We start from the raw sequence: 15183 nt of genomic DNA on the forward strand, positions 1-15183 counted from the left end.
ATCGTCCCATCTAAGCAGGACACAGGCACCATGATGCTGCTAATTGTTTAATGCATAATTGCACCTAGAAAATCTGTTACGGTTCAACCTTACACACTTCTTCTCACAAGAAACTGACGATATTTAAAAGTACAACCTAACCATGTTTTCCTTTCATTTTAGTTCAGACTTGGTTCCTTCAACCTGGAGAAAGTTGCAAGCCCCTCTGAGGTCATTAGAGAACTTATTTGTTTCTGCCTGGACTCAATTGCTGAAAACCAAGCCAAAAATGAGCACTTGCAGAAAGAGAATGAAAGGCTTCTAAGAGATTGGAATGATGTTCAAGAACGGTGTGTATACAGTTTGCTTCCGTTACAAATGCACTGCGCTTGCTTCCAACAGACCCAAGCTGATGGACTGTAAAGTTACAATACACGTAGACTAACGTGCACAATAAAACAGTCCTGAATGTTCCTTCCTCTAATGTGATTAAATCATATTGTAGTCTATAGTGTGCAGAAGGGAGTGTGTGAACACTTTGTAGGTTATTAGCAGTGCGTGGTACCTGCAAAGGTATAAACAATAAGGAGTCATTGGGCATTGATGATCAGAATCTGTTATTGTAATATTGATAAAGAATTTGGGTAGTGGCTGTTTGAAGAAAAATCAATTCAACCCCCAATTGTAGAAGTAATAATGAATGAAAACTATTTGAAATACAAGTAAATGCATTGGTGCTCTTGTTTGGAGTCAGTGAATGGCAGTTGTTTTGAATGTGTTTTGGCTCCTAATGGAAACTTGCTTATCATGATTGATTGGAAGTTAGTGCCAGAAGCATTTTTAAAAAATGAAGTAAGTGGCTACTGTGTAAGACATTGGGAAACCTTTTATTTTTCTGGAGTTGCCTCATCTATTTCTTTTTAAATGAAGAATAAAGTAATTTATCATTTCAGTTATGAAGTTGCTTAACTAAATAATAATTTAGGATTCATCACTGTGTAACTTGTAGTACTATATTAGGTAGAACATGTTTAAAGCAGGGCCTGGTGTAATGCCTTGTGACTGAATTCTCACGTTGCAAACACTGGAGTTCCATACGGGTACCGGTCCATGTCCCGGCTGCTCCACTTCCCATCCAGCTCCCTGCTGTGGCCTGGGAGGGTAGTGGAGGATGGCCCAAGGACTTGGGAACCTATGCCCATGTGGAAGACCCAGAAGAAGCTCCTCGTTTCTGGCTTCGGCCATTGCAGCCAATTTGGGAGTGAACCAGAGAATGAGAGATCTTTGTCTCTGTCTCTCCTTCTCTCTGCAAATCTGACTTTCCAGTAAGAGTAAATAAATCTTTTTGAAAAATGTTTGAAATAAACAAAATATTTATTGTGAACATTATGTCCTCAGAGGAACATGCACAATTCTGTAAGTCCAGTTTGTTTCTAGTTAGGTAAATTATGGATAGAAATGTCTAAAATAATTATGTGAAATATATAATAATTCTTTTAAAAAATTTTTTTGATTTTTCATTGGAAAAGCAGATTTACAGAGAGATGGAGAAAAGGAGAAAGATTTTCCATCTGCTGTTCACTCCCCAAGTGACCACAATGGCCGCAGTTGAGCTAATCTGATGTCAGAAGCCAGGAACTCCTTGCAGCTCTCCCACGTAGGTACAGATTCCCAACATTTTGCGCCTTCCTCCTCTGCTTTCCCAGGCCTTAAACAGGAAGCAGGATGGGAAGCGGAACAGCTGGGGCATGAGCCGGTGCCCATATGGGATGCTGGTACTTGGAAATGGATGATTAGTTAGCTGAGCCAGCACACCAACCTCCCCAGAATATATAATTCTTAGAAATATTGTTACATCCAGTGGTTTTATCTTTCACATTCATGCAAGGAACTCTAAAGCTTAACAACATTTTCTCTCTAGGATCTTTTGAGAATAATCGTTGTGATTGTTCTAGTGGACATCTAAGTAGATAGGGGAGTCTTTGACAAATCTATAGGAGATTCATTGTTCATACGTGTATGTGAACATGTGTGTCATTAACAGAAAGCAGGTTTTGTGTACATTAATTCATGTAAGATATGTGAAATTAAGCTATTCATACCTGGCTGTAATTGGTTCTCTGTTATTAAGAAAATATTTGTCATATACTCTTTTAGTCTGAATTGATTTTTATTAGCAATTATATTCGCATATAATTACATGTAAGTAACATAAATCACCAAAGTTTCTGTATTAGGAAATCATACAGAAAAGTAATTCAGTTTTTCTCTTTAGCTTCTGTTTTATTCATTTGGGTATGAATCAATATCAGATATCTGTGTTGCAAACATTTTTTGAACCTCTGCCGTTCGGAATATTTTTTTTTTCTGTTTTCATATAAAATAAATCAAATTCAAGGAGACGTACTATGATCATAGCAAGTCATTATATTTAAAACTCAAAATGCCCTCAGGATGATAGGAAACCTGATCGTCAAATTGCCCACAAAAATGCAGACTGGGTACTTGGTACTTGGACAGATTGCTGTGAAATGTCTGCCAGAGGTTGACAGAGGTATTGTCTCATCAGTATTCGCCACCACTCCCACAGAATTGGAAGCAGCAGGGAGTGAAGACAAGGCAATAGGGTCGAATGTAGGCAGTGCCGGAAGACAGTGTATGTGAGGAGCACGTACAATCTTTGGTGCACAGATGCCTGATTGGCGATTCCTGAACTTTCCAGAAAGTGCTTTTTTGTTGTTGTGGTAATAGATTTCCCGTGTGACCAAAAGCACAGTCTTGTATCCTGTCACCTGCCTGATCTGGTTCATTCTGGCTGTTCTATTATTTTATTGTTTGAGACTGGATCAGACATCTTCAAGACTCACTGTATGCCTTGAGGGTGTCCCAGAGAACTGAGACAAAGAGCATCTCCTCCAGAGGTGTGTGGGGGCTTTGTTGTGTACCAGATGGAAGCTTAGGAGCACTATGGATTTCTCAGAATTGGTGTACTGCCCTAAGAGAGGAGCAAGTGTATATATTGGGGGTTGTAGACACCTGTACGTCTTGGTTATGGCTGAGCCTCACTGTCTTTGTGCCATCAGCAGAGCCTTAGGATATGGAAAACAGAGCAGAGGTTGTAAACTGCAGCTTCCAAAAGGCAGCAAGAGAGTCTGGAGTGGGTAGCATTCGAACGGGACTTCACAGGATAGAGACTTGGGAGCTGTGAGCCCAGAGTCGTCACACTGAGGGCCTGACAGTGGGTCCAGCCACCGTCCAGCGGGCAGGGCAGTCGGTGTCCGTCCTTGGAGCAGTCATGTCTTCCTTGTCACTTTTCCAGACTGTAGGGCAAGCAGCAGCAGTTGTTCCACATTGTGGCAGGTGGCTCTCAGCTCTTCAAGGGAACTCAAAAGGTTCATGGAAAATGAAATAGAAAGCTACCTCTATTTTATTACCCCCTTTTTGCTTTAAGGATAATTGAAATTCATTTGTGTTTTTGACATAATCTGTTTTCCATGAACTTTTGGGAAGACCCTTCATATACATGGATTTAAAATATTTTTCCACCGACATAAGCATCCTTTAGTTTCATTTTTTCCACAAACTTTTTTCATTACCCTCCAGTTTTAATATGTAATAGATCATTAGAGGAGAAAAAGCAATCTTGCACACCTGTGATCATTAACATGAAGATATATTATGAGGACATGTGTGTTACCATAAATATGAATAAAATATGTACTTATATACAGACTAGAAGGGAAAACTAAATGCAAATAGTATATTCTGGAATCAAGGATTAAATTTTTATATATTTTGGTATTTTTGGGTCACTTCCAGGATCAGGGCCAATTATAAATCTTTATCCCTTTAAAATTACAGCAGAGCATCAGCAGGGCTTGCATGAGGGATTTGGAATCCCAGTATGAATTAAAGGAATGAACTTGATTGTATAAATGATATGAGTGTGTGTGTGTGTGTGTGTGTATGCTGTTGTTTAGTAATTATAGTCCTGGATCCATTTTGAATAAATAGTATTACTCTATTAAAGTAGTTTTTGTAGTTTATATAAAGGTGAAAATATCTTAAAAGTTCTATTTGAAGCCTTTAGGTTATGAGCTATATACATCTCACTGGCTTTTCCTACTTAATTTCAAATAACAGTTCTCAAGTTGCATGTTGCTGAATAGATCTTTTGTTTGCACTCCGACCTCAATTTTGAAATCCTTTGGCTTCATTCTGAGTTATAGTTATTAAACCCATAATTGGAGGCAGTTTTCAGTGAATTGGGTTGACACTCATGGAATCATTAGAATAGAAGACCTTGGAAGCTTTTCTCTGTGGTCTCTTTGCCTTCAAGTTAGGGTCACATTATCTGCAGATGAATTAAGTCTGACTCTTTTTAAGACCTCAAGAGATACCGGCCTCTCGTGCTGGAAGCCCGTTCCAGGGCTTAGACAGTCTCAGCCAGAAACCCTCCTCCCGCTGGTGGTTATCTGAGTCCTTCACGGCACAGTTGAAGGCCATTTCCTCTTGTTCTGGCGGCAGAAAGCAGGAGCAACAGCTGTTCACCATCTTCCTCAGTTCTCCAAGGCTTATTAAGTCTCTAGTCCACAGCTTGCTGGTTTTCCAGGACAGTATTGTTTTCTTTGTCCTCTCTGCTCTATTCAGATTTTCTTTTGCTGCACAGTGCTAATGCATATTTAAATTTGGCCCAAACTGTCTCAATATAAGTGCTTCTACACTATGTGTGCACTGTTTGTTTTGGGACTTTGTTTCTTTCTCTCTCTCTTTTTTTTTTTTGCATGAAATTGCTTTCATTTCACTCTTATTTTTTGTTATTGCTTTGAACATATTATTCTCAGATAATTTTCCAAGCCAAAACATTTCATTTTGAATGCTCAATATTTTTATACTATTAGTTTTGAATCCATTTATTATTATATGTTATACACACACACACACACATTTAGTCCAGGCAATTAGCTAACTGGACACTAGGTTCCTAGTAAAACAGCATTATTGTCCAGTTGTCCTAGTCACTGGTGTAGGGCCATCAGGCCTTCCCTGCTTGAGGTTGTTGATGGTCTGCTGCATTTTGAGCTCTGCCTTGAGATGATCCTTGGCCCAAGTGTGGTCTGCTCCAGCTGCATGTGAGTCTTCCCTAACATTTTGTTAGGGATCCCGTGGTTTTGTGTCCCGAGTGGTTTTACCTACTAAGTCGTGTGTAGTTCTTAAGACAGGTCTTGGTAGGAGGCAAGACCTGTGCAACACATGCTAACATGAGAAGGTAGGAGATGATTGGTTTTAAAATGGAAGTCCTGGGGAATGTTGCAGTAGTGTTGTATGCTAATCCTCCACCTGCTAGCACTGACATCCCATGTGGGCACTAGTTCATGTCCTGGCTGCGCTGTTTCCAAACCATTTTCTGATTATGGCCTGGGAAAGCAGCAGAGCAGGGCTCAAAACCTTGTGCCTCTGCACCGAGTTGGGAGGCCAGGAAGAAGTTCCTGGCTCCTGCCTTCAGATAGGCTCAGCTCTGGCCACTGTGGCCATTTCAGGGGTGAACCAGCAGATGGAAGCCCACTCTGTCTCTCCTTCTCCCTATGAAATCTTCTCTTGAAATAAAAATAAAAATAGAATTTTAAAAACTGAGGTTCTAGAGGAGGCTATATACCTCTTAGTTACAAAAGATTGAACAAAAGGATTGCATTTCCTGTCTTACAGCTGTTTTTGATAATATTCTGGGAAGGCCTGTAACATTCTGGAAAGGCCACGGCCTGTTACACTAGCATGATGCATTGGTGCCAACTTGAGCTCCTGTTGCTCCATTTCCGACCCAGCTCCCTGATAACGCACATGGGAAAGCTGGAAAACACCCCTGGCTCCTGGCTTTGGCCTGGCTCCACCCTGCCTGTTGAGACCATGGAGGGAGTGAAGTGATAAATGGAAAGCCTGTATCTTGGGCTTTGTCTGTCTCTGTAATTCTTTCAGTAAATAAAATAATAGTACTCCGGAAGTAGGCATGTGGGTCAGAGGTTAGCATGTGCAGTCACTTCTTGCATAGCTCATACTGCTACTTTCAACTTCCCATTGCTGCAGGTGGCTGCAGGTGGTGGGACCACATGTGTGACGCCAGTGGCTAAGTGCCCGCCTCACATGGGAAATTGAGTCCCCAGGTCCTATCCCTGGGCAGTGCGGGCATGCTGGCAATGAACTGGTAGACGAGAGCATTCAAGACTTTCATTTTAAAAGAATTTTAGTAATAGTAACATCAGTCCCTACTCCCCAGCTTTTCTAGGAAGTATTTTCCAGCAGTGATGGAAGATTGGGTGCAATAAAATCTCGAAGCTTTGTCAGAATTAGCAGGGGGAATTCACAGGCAACTCTTGTGTCTTCGGACTTTTCCCCGTGTGTTTCGTAACAGTGCAGTTCTGATACTGCGTATTTAACACTATCTTTTAGTACATTTCATTTAGTGTTTATTATTGTATTCAGTGGATTAAACCAATTATTAATTTTAATACACATATGAGAATTAGCTTGAAAGATCATAAATATTACAATTAGCCTTTCTATTTGATTTGTTTCAAACTCCAGTGCAAATTCAAGTTAGATAAATTAAGAATGTGTTACTATTCCTAAAGTTTTATATAGGAAATTGTAACATTAACCACAATTCTTGTTGTATATTTTCACATGTGGTTTTAATTTTAAAAAATGTTCGTTTAAAAGATAGAAAAGCAGGCAGATAACTATTTGATTTACGTCCCAAGTGCCTGTACTAGCAGGATTGAAATCCGCATAAGGCCAGGAACTGTGAATCCAATTTTATGTCTGTTTGAGTGACAGGGACCCAAGTGAGTGGACTGTTACTCGCCACTTCTCAAGGTTCATCTCAGCATCAAGAACAGAACTGGGACTTGAACCCAGAGAGAGAATCATGTGGCATACAGGCATCGTAAATAAGCAGTTAGCTGCGATGCCAGATGCTCATCTTCTATACTGCTGCTTTATTTTTCAGATGTTTGAGTATTTTAAAATGTGTGTACTAGTATTATGTAGTGTTGTGTACTCATCACTATTGTATTACAAAACACGCAAGAGTGCAGAAACCTTATTCTTTTTAAAATAAGCTACCAAGATTGGTCCCTCTTCTCAGGCTCTTTCTTCCCCTACTCCCATCTTCTGTATATATATTTTTTTTCTCAGCTTTCTTGGGTAGGGAGTACTGTTAGATTAATATTGTTCACCACTTTTTTTTTTTAGAGCTGAACATTTAAAAAGTGGTGAATAGCTGTGTAACAGTAAGAATTCCTAGTGTCCCTATTCTTGTAACGTCATAGACATGAACCCTCCTCCCCAGCCATGCTCTTTTAGAAGAGAGCTGTGATTGCCCAGTCCCTGAGCTGCATTTCCACAGCGGCTGGCAGCTATCTACAACCTCATGGCTCAGCCAGCTGACCAGAAGGGACCGCGACAAGGCCTACCAGTGGAGACACATGGTGTTAGCCATACCCTCAGTCTGGGCCTGTCTGGCCCATTGTAAGATGCTTCACAATAGGACCTCACACCCAAGGAACAGCCACCTTGGACTTCAGCTTGCAAGAGTTAGGGGTTGCCAGAGGACAGTCAGTGTCTGTGATCCCCAGGACACCCAACAGCCCACTGAGTCCATGTAGGCCAGTGTTCAGGAGCTGAAGGGCACCCCCTTCCAAGTCGTTATCCTCGGTATTCTGTGGCCTGAGGAAAGAGGACAGCTGTGCTATGGTCTCAACTTGGCCCCCAGCTGATGGCAGCATTAGGAACCATATGGGATGTCTGCAGGAAGAAGAGCCAGAATGGTCACCGAGGAGGCCTTCCCTGTGCCCCACTCAGGCCTGGCTATTGGCATCTGGGCAGAAAGGGCTGGCAAAGCTATAGAACAGAATACGGGAAAGAAATGAAAGCACTACTAGGGATTTGTAATAAATCAGCAATGAAGCTGGGAAAATAAGAAAAAGATACTCATATTCACTCATTGCCTTTTCTAGAGTGCCAGATGCTAGGCTAGGCACCGAGGCTCCAACAGCCTGTGAAACACATATGCTTCCTGCTCTCACACAGTTCACAGTCATGCCGAAGATGATAGCCTAAGGATTGGCTCAAATTAGTTCCAGAAAGTATGTTGCCCTATGTTCCTTTTTCTCCTATGAAAAGCTTGAATTTTCTACCTCTCTAGCTAGGAGAGTGGTTGGAAATAGGTGATCCTATGTATATAAGAAAGCTATCCAATCTCAACCATTTTCTTTGTAATTGTTGAAATAATGTGTGTATATACATTTAACATTTATGTATTGCTACTGCTCTGTAAGCATTGTATGTATGGTATGAAATATTAGAGTAATTATATGGAACAGCAGATATAAATAGTATGGCAAAGAGAAATCTGAACAAAACTAGATTCTGTTTAAAAGAATGCATGGAATCATTTGAATTAATAGGTGTTTATTAATGGTGTGCATTGGCATTTATCAGGTATGTGTAACGTACACTGCTTTGCTTTCTCTGCCTTATAGATATCTTACATGGCAACTGTTGTTCATTTGAACACTGTAGGAAGAATTGTCAATGATAGAAATTTTTGTTTTTGTATATTTAAATTGAAGATACGGTGTTCCATTCATTCCATTATTGACTCTTTAGAAACATCCAATAGGATACATTCACTTATGCCCACATGCACGTTTGTGTCTGATGTGTATTTTTGTTTGAATGCTGTGTGGTTATTAGGGTTTATAATGAATAAATCCTGCTCTTGTTGCAAGGTTGGGCTTAATCTAAAAAGGCAGGTCAGCCAATGACTTTATCACAGAATAAGATTATGGTTATTAGCATGATAATATTGAAAAACCTTGTGGAAACCAGTTGCTTTTACACACCTGAACTTTATCCCCTAGAGCACTCTTCTATAACTAAGCCATAGATGTGACTAAATGATTACATGTAGGCATTTAGATGGTTTAATACTTTATTTGTAGCAATATTTAGTTTTGATCTTTATCTCTGTACCTAAATGGTTAACATTAATAGCCAGGAACCTGTAATTACTTAATTATTTTTGCAAAACTTTTAAGGCAATGAAAGCATGTGAACAAGTGGTTTTTAACTAATTATAGAAACTTTTCTTGAAATCTTAAGTATCAGATTATATAGTAAGACAACTAAGAAAAACTGTGTGATTTGTTTATTTTTTAGATTTGAAAAATGTGTGAGTGTTAAGGAAGCTTTGGAGACTGATCTGTATAAACGGTTTGTACTGGTACTGAATGAGAAGAAAGCCAAGATCAGAAGTCTACATAAATTGTTAAGTGAAGTTCAAGAATTAGAGAAGAACTCTGAACGTGTAAGGTTGGTGTTTAGCCTTTTGGATAACAGATGCATGAATTTAAGCAGAACTCTTTTCCATGCATTTAGGTGCCAACTTTTTAATCATATCAGTTCATTTGATAGTCTGTGGTGGAATGCTCCATCTGTTAGAGATGCCAGCACTAAAGAAATCCCAATACCATTACTCTGTGTCTGCCCACTGTCTGCTCTACGCTTAAATAATAAAACTAGCAGGAAGCTTCGCTTTATAGTATTTGTTAATTCTCAGACATCTGGCCCAGCACAATAGCCTAGTAGCTAAATTCTGACCTTGGATACCCGAGGATCCCATGTGAGCGCTGGGTCATATCCTGGCTGCTCACTTCCCATCCAGCTCCCTGGTTGTGGCCTGGGAAAGCAATACAGGAAGACTCAAAGCCTTGGGACCTTACACCAGTGTAGGAGACCCGGCAGAAGCTCCTGGCTCCTGGCTCCTGTCTTCGGATTGGCTCAATACCAGCCTTTGTGGCCACTTGGGGAGTGAATCATCAGACGGAAGATCTTTCCTTCCGTCTTCCCTTCTATCTGTATAGCTGCCTGTCTAGTAATAAAGAAAATTAAATAAATCTTTAAGAAAACAAATCTCAGGCATCACAGAGTAGGAAAAACATTATTTAAAAAAATTTTTTTTACCTGAAACTGCCCACTTGAGCACACATTTGTTATACTGATAACTGAGCAGTGATTAACTTTAGAATTGTGTTGCTGACTTTACATGCGAAGGAGCAACGGGTGAACCTGGTTGGTTGACACTTTCTTAGGCGCTAGCAGTCTATGGCTTTGAATCTGTGAGGAAGCACGTGTGTACCCGTGGCAAAATATATATATGTAAAACTGACATTTGGTGCAAGCTGGTTCTAGCTCAGAGGCTGGTATTAGCCAATGGCTTTGGCAAGCCTTATACTCTGCTTTTTCTTCTAATGATTAGGGTGATGGAAGCCTCCTCAGTCTTCTAGGGAGACCACATGAAGTACAGAATTTCATTGGTGTTAGCAAAACTCCAAATGCTTTGTGACCAATCCATGGGGAAAATTTTGCATAATAATATTTTGATAGAAGAAGGAATGCTGCTAATGACCTAATTGGAAAGTTAATTATATTTAACTCTGGACAAGCTTCAGATTATTACATAACAGATAATTGGTATTCATAGTTAATATACACTCTTCAAAGTGTATTCATTCAGATTGTATATATTTCAGTATATATTTTCTATTTAGAATACCCTCCTTGGGCATTTAAAAAATTATTTCTTTATTTGAAAGGCAGAGTTACAGACACATTGATGCTCACGGTACTGGTCTGAGCCTCAAGTCGCTGTAAGCTCCTTTGCTGGGCCATGTCAACGCCAGAAGCCTGAAACTGCATCTGGTCTCCCACATGTGTGACAGGAGTCCTGGCACTTGGGCCGCATTCTGCTGCTTTCCCAGGCTCATTGGCAAGAGCTGAATCAGAAGTGAAATAGGCAATCATGTGATATGCCAGAGTTGTAGGCAGTGGCGTAAGGCCTTGCACTGCACTGCTGGCCTGGGGAGTGCTGATACCTAACCAGAGGCGAGCTGGTGATGGTTCTTGCTTTCCATTTCCCCATCTGTAGTGAGACCGCAGCTTGTTCTGAGGCGATTGCTGATGGAGATGCAGTCTATGATGCAAGCACCGATGAGGAGTGTGAGGACCTGGCCGGTCCCTCTGTGGCTGCAGGTGAGCTGTCCTTGACTCCTTTCCTTTGTGGAGTAACTCAGATGGACCTGTTCTAGTGATAAGAAACGGTGATGTAAAAGATACAACATTGTTTTATTCTCAAATCTTAAAGTTGCAATACCACAACAATCACATCTATACATACACCAGGGTGTACTATTATTTAAACAAGGATACCTAAGTCTTGTAGAAGCCTTGGCTTTGTATGAAATATCTCCAATTCAAAGCTGGTCGCCTCTAACATTTGCGATCATGTGTACCTGCACCCTGTGTTGGAGCACCAAAATAGAGTTTTCAGGAAAGCAGTAGTTGCTTCTGAGGTTGAAGCCTTGCATTCATCAGGAAAGGGGCTGCAGCGGAGAAGGGGAAATGCCGTCCAGTAAAAAGCACCCGAGTCCTTCTCCATCCCTCAGATCGAGTATCCAGCAGGTGTTTACCCAGTGGGTTGTTTTCCCAGAGTTTTATAGATCCCCCAGCAGCAGTAGAAACAGGAGCCCATGAACTAATGCTATTGTTGGATGTTTCTGATCTGAACTCATTGTTATCAAAGATAAATGTTTGAGCCACTTATTTTTAAAAATTTACTTATAGCTGTGGTACAAAAACGCTTCAGTTAAAAGGCAAGAAAAAAAAAGCAAAACAAACAAACAAGCATGCCGTGCACAGAAATCATTAAGAACAGAGGCCCTGTTGTCCAAGCACACTGCGCAGTGTGGGTGAGGTGGGAAGATGCAAGTTGGAGGAGGCGATGAAACAGACTTGGTGGGGCCACATGACCTGAAGCGTCTGGAAAGATATTTTAAAGGACTTCAGCTTTTGCTGTGAGTCAGGTTGGAAGCTGTTGGAAGATTTGCAACAGTCAAGGGACAGTTTTAACAGGATTTGTCTGGCTGATGTGTTGAAAATACACTATCAGGTGACACATTGGAAGGTGGGCTGGATGAAGGCGGGGGCAGTAGTCTGGTGAAGCACGAGAGTGTGTTAAGCCAGGGTGGTTGTGAAGGTGATGAGCAATGGGCAGAGTCTGGAAGTGCTAACAGGAAGCAGAATGTGATGTTGGAGCAGCCAGGTGTTGCAGGGCTGGACTGTAAGTGTGGCATCTTGGCAGCCAACTGAGGAGAGGATTTCAAGAAATAGGCAGTGATTGGACCTTGCGCAACAGCATAGTGGTTAAAGTGATCGCCTTGCACACCCGGGATCCCATATGGGCGCCAGTTCTAATCCCGGCAGCTCCACTTCCCATCCAGCTCCCTGCTTGTGGCCTGGGAAAGCAGTCCAGGATGGCCCAAAGCCTTGGGACCCTGCATCCATGCAGGAGACCCAGAAGAGCTCCTGACTCCTGGCTTCGGATTGGCTCAGCTCCAGGTGTTGTGGTCACTTAGGGAGTGAACCATCGGACGGATGATCTTCCTCTCTGTCTCTCCTCCTTTCTGTATAACTGATTTTTCAATAAAAATGAATAAATCTTAAAAAAAAAAAAAGAAATAGGCAGTGATCTGCTGTACTGCAGCACAGCTACTGGGGCAAGGAAGAGGAGACCCGTGAACTGTGTACTGAACGAACAATACAAACCTCTTTGGGAATCTTAAGGTGCAGTTTTAGGTGAGATGGAGGAGCATAGGAGAAAACGGAAGATGGGGAAGAAGTGAAAATATAGACATTGGAGATGAGACAGCAAACAGGCAGTGTCTTGAATAGGTTTCACTGTTTAAAAAAGTTTTTAAAAAGCAAAGATAGTAGGGTAGGCAACAGATTTGGAAGTAGAATAAAGAAGACTGCTTTTGGGTGTTGGGTAAAAGCTAACACAAGTGTGTTTGTACACTGGTGGGAGTGAATAAAGAGGGAACTGAAAGCATCGAGCAGCAGACAGGATTATTGGAGCACTGGGCAGATAGCGCGGGACCCAGTGGGCATGTGATGGCGTTCATTAAGTGGGAACAGAGCAGGTGAATGACTGAACAGGGACCAGGGAAGGTATCTAACTGCAGTCGTGGAGACTCGCAGCTGCTGATTCAATTATCGGATTGATTAATCTGGTTCTAATCAGTTCAGAATTGGCTCACACACTCTCATGCATTTGTACATGGGAATTAAATTTCTTTTCATTTGGAGATTGGGCTTGTTTTACATTAGTATTCCATTTAAAATGAAGTCATTCTTTAGTGATCAAATGTGATCAAAAGCTTACAAAGCGAATCTGTATTTGTTCCAATTGAAGCTTCCAGGTTTTGAATTGAATAAAATGACCTTTGATTTTGTTCCTCTTCCAGAATCTCACCAACCTTTGAAGTAAATGAAAATTATTTGTTGAAGAGAAAATATGTGGTTAAATGTGACTCTATAGGAATGTGGTCCTGCATGTGTTAGGTCTATGTAAAGAAAATTATACGCTAGAATTGTGCTGGTTTTAACTTTGACAAAATTTCTTCAAAAATGATTATTCAATCTACATTTTCCTATATTTTCTTTGACTTGTCTCTGCTTAATTACATATTTGATCTGAAGGTATCTCTTTCTAATTTTTTTTTCCATTGAACTTGAATTTGGCAAGATTTTTGTGTCCACTTTGGAGAGCATTTTTATTAGCAGTTTCACTTAACCTCTTTGTGACTCAGGAATACTCAGGAGACTGATGCTTGCTGAGAGAAAAAGCAAATCTCAACTCTGATGTGCTTGACACTGAACTACAAATTAGAATATGCAGTTTTAGGTGTAGGGGTGGCATATCTTAAGTGGCACAGTGGGCTCCCTTACAGTTTATCAGCTCCCACGATTGATTCTTTGACAAAGAAAAGAAGCAATTTTAGTCCCTGAGATAAAATCTTTCTTTGTTGTTTTTGTTTAAGCACAGCTGTATCTGTCTTGTTCTTGGTGTAATATTACCGTGTATTTGGGGTAGAAGATTGAGAATTTCTTCCTGAACTCACCCTTTGACCTGATAGTCCTTACTTTGTGAGCCGTGACCACTGACTACAACCTAAGGGCATAAGTGGGTGCTTTTAACATTGTTTCAGATTACACTTACCATCAGTTTGTATCCTCTATATTTACGGTTTAACCACCGGGTTTTAAAGGAGGAGTTAATTTTGCTTTTTTGTGGTTGGTATTATATACTTGTTCCTTTAAGGATTTTCTTGTGGATCTGATTTTGCTTGTATCCAAAGTGCCTTAAAAAAAAAAGCATATAGCAGAAACTCACTGGGTTGTTATAGATGCTGTGAAACATGCTGCTCTGCAGGAAACTGTTTGAGGCCAAGTAATCTAATACCTGAAGCCGTAATGTGTGATCAAATAGTTTGTTAAACTAAGTTCAACACATTACAGAAATGCACTAAAACATACAGGGGAACAGCCTTGTTACTATTTCAGGAGAGCTCAGATGTTTTCCACTGCAGCCTACTGGTCTTTCACTTGGCTCTTCCAAATCAGATTATAATCTCAACAATAACGATGTGGCTTTTAGAATGGAAAAGATGCAGCTTGTTCTGTTGCTGTGTATCAACAGGACTGTTTGGAAAGAATTCTATCACATTCCTGGTAACTGGCATTGGTGTAGTAGGCAAGCTCCTGCTCCGGGAGACTGGGACCTCCTGTTGGAATTCTGGGGTGAAGGCTCAGCTTGGCTGCTCAGCAGGATACCTAGAGATGGGCACGCTGGGAGGTGGCAGGCCATGGCTCCAGGGCTTGGATCCTTGCCACCCCGTGGGCGACGTGGCCAGAGTCCCAGCCCTACCTCTCCTGGGCATTGGGGGAGTGAACCAGCTGATGGCAGAGCTCTGTCACTCTGCAGTTCAAATACAAATAGATAGTTTATGAACAGTCAGGATTTTAGCAGTTATTACAAAATACTGATCTTAATGTAGGTTAAAAATCTACAAATATTCAGGGAACTTGACATTTGAAATAGATTTTTCTTATGAAGTATTTTGAATAGTTCTGCTGGATTAGCTACTAATGAGCTGTTTTCAAAAAGAACTGTTAAATTTCCTATTAATTATTTTGTGAGGAATAAACACTTTGAAATCAAAATTGTTTCTTTTAATAGGGACTTGTAAATTTTTTTTACAGTTAGATAACAATTAAAGCTAAAACTGAAAACAAAAAATAAACCTTTCT

At 40.7% G+C, this 15183-nt stretch overlaps 1 protein-coding gene across 2 annotated transcripts in view; it reads left to right on the forward strand.

Annotated features, from left to right (window-relative positions):
• Positions 1 to 15183, forward strand: part of XRCC4 (X-ray repair cross complementing 4) — a 146914-nt gene that overhangs the window by 49201 nt on the left and 82530 nt on the right. For both annotated transcript variants that reach the window (XM_040985997.1, XM_040985996.1), the window contains exons 4-6: positions 163 to 329; positions 9196 to 9348; positions 10964 to 11067. In XM_040985997.1, the coding sequence (XP_040841931.1) occupies positions 163 to 329; positions 9196 to 9348; positions 10964 to 11067 (424 nt within the window). The remainder of the gene's footprint in view (positions 1 to 162; positions 330 to 9195; positions 9349 to 10963; positions 11068 to 15183) is intronic.

The sequence above is a fragment of the Ochotona curzoniae genome, unplaced genomic scaffold, assembly GCF_017591425.1.
Source record: "Ochotona curzoniae isolate NIBS_2020 unplaced genomic scaffold, NIBS_Ocur_1.0 contig_4501, whole genome shotgun sequence".
Taxonomy (NCBI): domain Eukaryota; kingdom Metazoa; phylum Chordata; class Mammalia; order Lagomorpha; family Ochotonidae; genus Ochotona; species Ochotona curzoniae.